At 33.2% G+C, this 10572-nt stretch overlaps 1 protein-coding gene across 1 annotated transcript; it reads right to left on the reverse strand.

Moving 5' to 3' along the window:
• Positions 1-1226: 1226 nt before the first annotated feature.
• On the reverse strand, positions 1227-5456 carry LOC111777356 (protein ALTERED PHOSPHATE STARVATION RESPONSE 1). The gene is made up of 4 exons (XM_023656905.2): positions 3968-5456; positions 3717-3886; positions 3375-3598; positions 1227-2913 (listed from the first exon to the last, which is right to left on the reverse strand). The coding sequence occupies exons 1-4, from the start codon at positions 5145-5147 to the stop codon at positions 2217-2219; spliced, it is 2271 nt and encodes a 756-aa protein (XP_023512673.2). The 5' UTR covers positions 5148-5456; the 3' UTR covers positions 1227-2216.
• Positions 5457-10572: the final 5116 nt, after the last annotated feature.

The raw sequence follows: 10572 nt of genomic DNA on the forward strand, positions 1-10572 counted from the left end.
TTTAATATTTAAAAAGAATATATGCTAATATATATATATATATATTTCAAATGGGCATGGGGAGAATTTCAATTTATTCTTCTTTCTCTAATTTGGATATTTATTTTTAAAAAAAATATTTAATTTTTTAAATCTATATAAGTTTGATACCATAATTAAAATAAAATAAATAAATAAATAAATAAATAAAAGAAACTTGGTTAGGTAAGAGGGGAAAAGTCAAAGGAAAGCTTATGAAAAGTTCACACTTGTGTCAAGCATTATAATTATATTTAATAATAAATCAGATAAAGCTGTATATTAGAATTAAAAATAAAATTAAGAATTAAAAAATAAGCAATAAATTTATTCAAACTTGGAGAATTAGATTTACACAACCACCCAATAATTAAAACTAAATTTTTAAATAATTTAATTGATTATATTTAAATAATAAAGTTTAATTTTTAAATAATTTATTTCCATTTTAATTGATTATATTTAAAAGTAAGTAATGGGTAAAAAGGGATATGAATTTTGTATTCCTAATGGTGTGCCCACATTTCTTGCCTACAATCAATTACTTTTCTATTAACAAATTGGAAATATCATGGTGGGTTTATTCAAATTATAAATAAATAAATAAATAAATATATTCTCTGGACCAAAAAAATATCACTAACATTAGTGACAAACTTCGAATATTTTTAATTTTATAATGTTTTGAAAAGAGACTGGTTGGATTGAAACCTTATTTTCAGGTTTGTTGAGTTGACAAAAAAAAAAAAAATATCAACCAACATCAACCAACTAACTGACATATTTTAACTTTTGTGATTTAGTTTGAGTTGGTCGGGTTATCGAGTCATATGAAACAAAATTGTTGCAAAAAAGAATTGTTGCAAAAAAGTATGCCAGCGAGACATTTTTCCTATACGTGAAAATTTAAATAAAGTAAATCTTAGAAGATAATCTCGACTTAATATCTCGAAGTACCTAAAAATTCTATATTTCTACATAACAAAGAACAAAGTTGTGTGCAATGAAAAATGCAAGCACGGTTTAGGGTCTGTCACTTACGAAAGTCAAATAATTCGATTCAAAGTTAGAACACTAAGATTTAAGGTCATTTCTTCACTTTAGTCTCATTGCACTTTGTTGTCTTACACGAGGCTCGAGATATTCCTCTCCAAGAGCATGACATATTTGACAAGATATTCCTGACCTGGCTAAAAGACCGATCCTCGTGTAAGTAATTTAACTAAAAATCTTGTATTTCCACGAAAAAAATGTTATGAAGGTTAAGAAATTATTCCAAAGCCAAACCATGTCTGGTTTTGTTTGTTTGTATCCACAAAAACTGCACAAAACCATCAAATAATTGAGGGAGACAGAGAGATTCAATGTTATTACAGCTTTCCTTTTCACATTCATTTCTTTGCCTAAGCTCTCGTGACTCTTAATGTCTGTCCTTTTCAGCTGCACAGCACTGCCTCATCTTCTTCTTCTTCTTCCTCTTCTTTCTTGTGTGCAGATACATCAGCCCGGCCTCAACTGATAGCCACGGCTTTCGTAACCCTCCCGACCGAAAAACCAAACACTGTTAAGTTCGGTTAATGGCAGACACCTTGTGTTGTGTTGTGTTGTGTTGAGTTTCTATGTGAATTGGAGGGTCTGTCTGCAGAATGTAACACCAACTGCCATTTCAAATGTGATATTTAGGGACTGCATGATCTGCAACGGAGTTGGTTATTTGGTCCGTGGAGTAGTATGGTCGATGTAACAGTCTAAGCGACCGCTAGCAGATATTATCCTATTTAGGCTTTCCATTCCGAGCTTCCCCTTAAGGTTTTAAAACGTGTCTGCTAGGAAGAGTTTCACACCCTTGTAAAAAATGTTTTGTTTCCCACTCCAACTAACGTGGGATCTTACAATCCCCCTCCCTTCGAGGCTCAACATAGGCACACCGCCTAGTGTCTGGCTCAATGTGGGATTGTGAGATCTCATATCGGTTGGACAGTGGAACAAAACATTCTTTATAAGGGTGTGGAAACTTCTCCCTACCAAACGCATTTTAAAACCTTAAGGGAAAGTTCGAAAGGAAAAGCACAAAAAGGACAATATCGGCTAGTAATGGACTTGGGCTGTTACAGTCGAGTTCCAGTTTCGAACTTTTTGATGGTGTTGTCATTGGCAGCATAATGATGATTCAAATCACAAGAAATAAGCGACCTTCTTCATACTCTTGCCTTGGCACTCTCTTCGGCGCTTCGTTGCAAAAGCTCCTCGTATGCTTTCATGGAGTCGGTTGCAAACCTCTCGAGCGCCTCGAAAATGGACTGCAGACCTGCCTGCAGGCTGATAGTGCCATCTCCTTGCACATGTCCAGTGACCATAATGAGTTTCTTGTCCAATGCCTGAATCTTTTTCTGCAACTTTTGGTCGTCTCGAACGATTCTTTTCGCTTTCCTTTCGAGATCCTTGTTCGTTATCATCGTCTTACGCACTTCTTGCTTATCATGCTCCCATATTTGAAGAACGCTCTTAGCAAACACGTGCATAGAATCAACTACCTTCATCTCAGAGAATCTGTCCAGAACTTGTGACCACTGGTTGCAGATCACAAAGATGGGTGGTGCACCAATCCTGCCCGGTGAGAAAGGAACGAACCCATCAGGTGTTTCTTCAGGCTCATACAGAAGACATTTCAGCAGCCAATTGTTCAAGGATCTTGTGAAGTTTTTCTGGGCGCTTATCCAACCTGAGAAACTAGTTGTCCAGCTAATAAGCTCGTGATCGAGTTGCAACGTCACTCGAAGATCGAGATCACTAGGCTTTCCACCTGATCTAATATGGCCTAAACCACGCGATTCTTTAATTGCTTGGAACTGAGCATGATGGCATTCGAGCATACCTTTCCACATCCTGGTTAACCTGCAATCAACATGCATTACACGCTTGACGACCGAGGAAACAATGTTGAGAAAACGAAACAAGCAAGATCAGAGCAACACAATAACATTCTCATATAATTGTAACAGCCCAAACCACCGCTAGCAGATATTGTCCTGTCCTGTCCTCTTTGAGCTTTCCCGTCCCTTACGGGCTTCCGCTCAAGGTTTTAAAATTAGAGAGAGGTTTCCACACCCTTGTAAGGAATGCTTCGTTCCCCTCTCCAACCAACGTGGGATCTCACAATCCACCCCCTAGGGGCCAACGTCCTCGCTAGCACACCGCTAATAGATATTGTCCTCTTTCGGTTTTTCTTACCGGCTTCCCTTCAAGGTTTTAAAACACGGTCTGCTAAGGAGAGGTTTCCACACCCTTATAAGGAATGCTTCGTTCCAGATCTCACAATAACTAACACTCCATGTTCAAGTAATATTCTCACATACCCTTGAATCAGTTCATTAACTTGTGGCCAAAGTTCTTCATCCCGAATCTTATTTATCGTCTCGGAAATCTTATCGACCACTTGAATCGCAATTTTCAAGTTCGTCGACAACGTATTTATGGATGTTTGAATGGCCTCAACTTTCTGAGCCTCGGCACCTCTCTCGTGCAAACGTTTGAGCTGATGTCGCTTCCTCTCGTGGCTCATCCGCATCTTTTCCTCTCCCTACAGAAATATATCAATACAATCAATAACATGAACTAGCATTAACCAGAGCAAAAAGACTCAGATTTCCCAACAATCTCCTGCAAAAGTAGCTTAAATCAACGAAGAACATACATACCTTCACTTCATTATAAAGTTTCTTCTCCCACATATACAATTTCTTCAAGGTAGCTGAAAGATTTCCAGATCTCATACCAATATCCTCAACAAAGACGACTTCAGCAGCAGCACCAGCCATAGCAGAGGGCTTGGCCCTCCGCCGTGATGCGGGCGGTCGAGCCAAGAATGCTGATCAATACAAAACCCATCAGTATCTTAGAAAACAAACGTTCATGAACAAATTAAGTTGTGTTTCAATGTTGAATTTACCATGTTTATGTTGATGAGGGAGCTGACCCATTTCCAACATCTTGGCGATTTCATCTCCAAACTCTGAGGCTTTTTTGAACAGAGCTTCAATTTCTTTCACCACTTCATAAACATCCCTTGAACCACCTCCCCTTTTGAGTGCTGCAGAGCTAGAAGGAGCTCCATTGCCATGGCCCTCAAGCTTCTTATTAACAACACCCATCTCATATTGCACGGCATCTTCCACTGCAGCGCTGGGCTTCGTCTGATAAGCCGCGGCGGTGACGTTCTTGTTAACTACCTTTAATGGGTCGTCCACCGCCGCTTTAGAGTACTTCCCGCCGCTATCCTCGGCGAAGTTATGGTCGCCGTGTACCTTCTTCACAACCTCCGGTTGGTAATATCGTACATCTTCCAATTCCGGAATTCCCTCTTCCTCTCTCACTTCTCTCGGATCCCTCCCCGGCGTGTAGCTGCCGTAGTAGTTCCCCACAGCCGGAGTTTCAAAGAAGTTAAGGAAATCCCAAGCGGAGATTCTCGGCGGAGAAGGCGGCGGCGGTGGCGGCTTCGATGACGAAGAACCGTAATACCCACCATAACCACCGCCATAATTAGAATACCCATTATTCGGATAAGGATAATAACCAGAAGAAGAGGCAGATTCACCCATTTGATAAACCCTCTCTGTACTAATTGGCATCTGTTGATGCACCACCGACTGCATCGCATTGTTCTTCATATAGTTCATCTGCACAAAACCGCCACCGCCGGATACAAAACCACCGCGATTCCCATGTGGGTAGTCAAGAAAATCGCCGTGGGTTTGGTGCAACGGCGAAGAGTGATCGGAATGGTGAAGGGAACTGGAATCATCGTCGGAATCGGAGGGTAAATGGAGATGGGAACTGGAATTGGAGTGAGATAAACGATGTAGAGGCGAATTAGAAGCTTGAAGATCAGAGTCGCCCTTTCTTTGATTAGGAAGCTTGAGGTTAGGCGAAGAAGAGGGCTCAGAATAAACATAACCCGGTTCAATAAAATTGTGCAGAGATTTCCCAACCGCTTGGAGAGAGAGAATATACGCCGTATGAGCCTGAGCGAACGCGTGGCGAAACCGAATCGCTTCGTCAAGAAAAGCGCAACGGTCGCGACAGAGTGCAACGGCAGGGAGGTCGTCGAGCTTGGAAGTGGCGCAACCCATTAAAGAAAATCGGTATAAACAGCGAAGAATCAGAGAAAAAACAGAAAATCCGACAACCCCAAATGGGTTTTTCGGGTTTGTCTTAGCGAAGAAACATGAGGAGCAGAGGTTGTCGAGAGATCTGGGCAGGGGAATGGATAATCGAAGAAGAAGAGGCGAATGTGGAGTGGGCGCGCGTGGGGGTTCTTATCTGGAAGAGGAAATTGAGGTGAAATTATGTGAGATTAAACAGAGGGATTAAGAACAGAGTTTGGGTTTGGAAAGAAAATCTGGAAATTTGGGGATTGAGATTGACTGGAAGTTGACCGATCATCCGCCGCTACTTCTTTCTCTGCTCCTGCAACAGACATCTTCTTCCAGTATTGGTAGTGATGACAAAAAAAAAAAAAATTAATTAAAAAATTATCGATGTCAATTCCGTAATTTCCAGTTGTATGGATTTTATTTTTTTTTATTTTTTTATTTTTGACAGGAAATGAAAATAGGAATTCAATAAAAATTGAATTCTAATTTAAACATTAGTATAGTAATGATCTCATAATGTTACCTATTAAATGCTAAGTTCATTATAAATTCTTATTAATTTGTATAATGTTAAAAAATTTATATAATTATGATTTATAATACATATTTTAATTTAACAAGAATGAATTGGGTTTATAATAAAAATAATCTTTTTATTTATTTGTAATGTAATTATATATTTTAAAATTTCAAATTAAAAATATTGCTTTTAAAATTTATATTATTTAGACTTATGTTATCTGTTTTGACCTGTTATGTATCCACATCAGCTTTACGGTTTAGAGGTTTCCACTCCTTATGAAGAAGGTTCAGTTTTCTCTCTCCAGTTGACATGAGATCTCACAATACGTCCTCTTGGAGCCCAGCGTCTTAGCTCACACACCCCTTAATGTCAGACTCTGATATCATTTATAACAACTCAAACCCCACCGCTAATAGATATTGTCTGCTTTTGCCCATTACGTATTGTTGTCAGTCTCACGATTTTAAAACGCGTCTACTAGAGTTTTTATAGGTTTCCACACCCTTACGAAGAATATTCAGTTTTCTTTCTCCAGTTGACGTGAGATCTCACAATCCACCCCCTTGGAGCCAAGTGTCTTAGCTCCACACCCCTTCATGTTTGGCTATGATACAATTTCTAACAATTCAAGCCCACCGCTAATAGATATTATCCGCTTTTGCCCGTTATGTATCGCTGTCAGTCTCACGATTTTAAAACGAGTCTACTCAGTTTTAAATTCTCCTAACATTCTAATTTTTTTTATAGATTAATTAATTTATTTATATAAATTTATTATACATAAATTTAAAGTTTTGGAAATTTGTTGAATATAAAATTATAACTAAATTTGAAATTTAAATATTTAATAAATTTCTAATTCAACTGATCTTAAATGGATAAAATATTAGAAAATTATTATAATAAATCAATAAAAAAAAAAAAAGGCTGCATATAAAAATAAGACTAAACCAGTAAGTTGTTCTTCGTCTTCAACCTCTTGACCTTGACTTCAAGATTAGATATATAAACACCCGAATTTTATAATAAATTTAAAATTTTAAATAATTAATTAATTTATTAGATCTAAATTTAAATTTTATATCTAATAAATTTAAATTAAAAAAAAAAAATCAATAGTGACTTAACCAATCAAATAAATAGTCCAAAATTAGAAAATAATTTTTTTATTTTTTTATTTTTTTATAGTTTATGGGTAATAATATTCTATAATACAAATATATTTTTTAATTCAATTGGTATAATTATTTATATGACGTCATTAAATTTTTGTTCTTTTTCTTAATAATATAGCATTCAATTATCAAACCACCTTAAATTTGACAGTTTTTATTTTGGAATTTGAAATTTTCTAAATCAATAAAGTCTATTTAAGAAAATTATGATATAAATTTGACATTTTAATTTATATAAATTATACACATTTTTTAAGAACTAATAATGATTTATAAAATTGTTAGTATTTACAATATTTTTAATATATGTATTATTTAAATAAATAAAAAGAGTCCTTTTATATCACATTATTGCTAAGAATTGTACCAATAAAGCATTTAATGCCCTTTTTCTTTCTCATTAAAGAGAAAAGGAAAGAAATAAAAGTTTTAAGAAATTCATGGTTTGGTTTGATATTGTTGTCTCGAGTTTTGACCATTCAGAAAAATTTGAGTGATCGTGGCCAACACAACAATAAATTATGTTGGAATTAGGTTTTCGATGGAGGATTTTCATGTCTGTTTAATGAAAAATTGGCGGGTTCTCCAACAATATCGGATGAGTGAAGGACTGTGCTATTTCATTGGTGTGCACAATCATGATAAGATTTGAGGATGAAGTCCCGAACTTACTCGAAACTTGCGCCGACTTGTAATTCAATTTTTGGTCATCCTATGAACACGTGTTCTGGTCTTCATATATATTCGAATACGGAGATAAATCCTTTTTTCTCATAAATATTTAGTAAAAAGTAATTTAAAATATTAAATTTATGGTAAAATTAGTAAAAATACCTTTAAATTAAAAAAAATATATATTATTACGGTTAGTTTTAGATGGATATCGTTAATATTGGTCCAAAAATCTGTTAACTTTCAAAAGTAGTTAAAAATATAATTGAATTTTCAAAAATTTCCTTTTAAACTAAAAAAAAAAAAAGACAATTCCAAAAATACCCTTGGTGCTAGTATTATGTTTAAAAGATACTCATGGACTTTCAAAAGTAACATTAAAATGTTTGGATATGATCTATAAAATGTCGATAGACGAATTTTCGTTCATAATTTTTTTAAACAAGTAAATGTATTAATATTATTTTTAAATTTTTTTATGGGTATTTATTATATATAATACTATCAACAGAAGTATTTTCCAACTTTTTGTAAAGTTGAACGGTATCAAATGAAAATTTTAAATTTTAAAAGTATTTTTAAAATAAGTTACTAACTATTTTCATATTTTTATTTTTGATAATTCTTTTTTAAAGTTTTAAAAATTTATGAGTTTTCTTAGGCAAAATATAAAATTTATAATTTATTTATTTATTTATTAATTTAGCTTAAATTTATTGGTTTATCCACTTTCTAAAGAAGTTCATACTCATTTTATTATCATTATTATTATTATTATTATTATTATTATTATTATTATTATTATTATTATTATTATTATTATTATTATTATTATTATTGGCAAAGTTATTACACTACTTGTGAAAACATGACATGTCAGCTTTAATCAAATATATCTCTTTAACAAAATTCTATAAAAGGAAAAGTTACCATATTTTGTTACTTGTATTTTTCTAGTAAATTCCTTCCGTCTACTCTATTTTACTTTTTACCCTCCACTCTTTCTTTTACCCTCAGTTATATTTATATTCCCCTACAAGAATATTCTCAAAATATTCCATTCCCCTCACTCTGATTGAATTGGATTAAAAACAGGTTTGGCATGAAAACGTCCATAGAAATAAAAATTTATATTTATAAAATTATAACAATTTAATTTTAGAAAAACTTTTAAATTTGTAATAATTTAATAATCTAATGCTTTTATTTAAAATAAAAAACTATTTTTAATAGAACTATTTTACCCTATGCTTTTTTTTAAATTTATTTTAAATTATAAAGTTTTATTATTACACTATATTTAAAGTGATTTTATTAATTATAAATATATTTTTTTACATTATTATTTACTAGCATTTGGAGTAACTCATCTCTCAATTTTTTTTAAAATTAATGTTTTTAAAAATAATGCAAATTTCAAAGCGATTTTTTTTTATTAAGATTAAAAAAAAATACTTTTAATAATATAGTCATAAATTAACTGTCAATTTTATTAACATTTATAATTTGTAAAAAAATTGAATTTTAATTAGTTTATAGTAAGAAATTCCATTAAATCTTAATTAAATTGTTAAAAATTTAAAAGTACGTCCGAGTAAGGGACCAAATTATTATCGGCGTAAAATTAAATGATAAAATAAATAAATTCTAGAAAAGAAAGGGTAAAAGTGGAAATATGATGAATCACAATAATAGAGCAATAAATCAAATGAGCTATTTAATTAAAATAAAGAAAAAAAATTAAAAAAGAAAAAGAAAAAGAAAATAAAGGTACTGAAACTTAGCATGTTTTATCAATCAATGTGAAGTTCCTTTAAACAACATTTCATACTTTCCTTCGCTTTCAATATCTTTTCCTTTTTTTTATTATTTTTTTTAGTCATAAAAAAATTAATAAAAGGTTTTTTTTCTCCCTTTATTTTAAAGATTAAAATACGATTTTATGTCTGTGAAAAAACGAAGCATTCTTTACAAGGATGTGGAAATCTCCCTCTAAGAGACATGTTTTAAAATTGTGAGACTGACAATGTATGTAACGATGGAGACATAACATTATTACACACCAAACCTATCGGCTGGGAAGCCCCTAATAATGGCATGAAGTTTGGTCAACTGTATCATCAAAATATCCCACAAAGTCAACGTGACTTTGAACAAGTTGGGATGAAAAGGTGTAATTTCTCTTAGTTTTTCATTTCATGGAAGACTATAAATGTTTGTAGCCCTACCAAAAGATGGATATTCATGAACTACATATCCTCTACCTTTATTCAAATATCGAGATATAATTTATTCCAAAAATACCCTTGTTATTTTGAGAAATTATAGTATTACCCTTGACCTTTGATGAACGTTTCAAAACTGTCTTTTTTATCTAGAAATCTGTTTGAATGAGGGGTATAATTAGAACTTGGTACGGGTTGACAAAGATCTAGTACTATTTCAAGTCTCAATTTATGTCCGTTGACATTCTAGAGGATTTCTACTTTAAGGGTAATTTTGACATGGTTATAAAAGGTGAAGGGTAATATTGTAATTTTTGAAAGAATAAAATATTCTTGAAAGAGAAAGTACGTTTCACAAGAAAGCAAAAAGATTAAATTTTATACGACCAACGGATAAGATAGTTGTAACTTCTCAAGCCCTCCGCTAGTAGATATTGTTCACTTTGACTCATTTTTGTATATCCGTCAACCTCACGATTTGAAAACATGTATGCTAGGGAGAGGTTTTCACACACTTGTAAGGAGAGTCATGTTTCCCTCTCCAACCGATGTGGGTTCTCACAATCTACTCTCTTCAGGGACCAGCATCCTCGCTAGCATACTGTTCGGTGCCTGACTCTGATATTATTTGTAATAGGTCAAGCCCACCGCTAGCAGATATTGTCCACTTTTGCCTGTATATATCGCAATCAGCCTCATAGTTTTAAAACATGTCTAATAGGAAGATGTTTCCACACTTATAAGAAACGTTTCGTTTCTCTCTCCAACCGATGTGGGATCTTACAATAATAACGAATGATCGTTGT

This window comes from Cucurbita pepo, chromosome 16, assembly GCF_057944985.1.
Source record: "Cucurbita pepo subsp. pepo isolate OVF chromosome 16, ASM5794498v1, whole genome shotgun sequence".
NCBI lineage: Eukaryota > Viridiplantae > Streptophyta > Magnoliopsida > Cucurbitales > Cucurbitaceae > Cucurbita > Cucurbita pepo.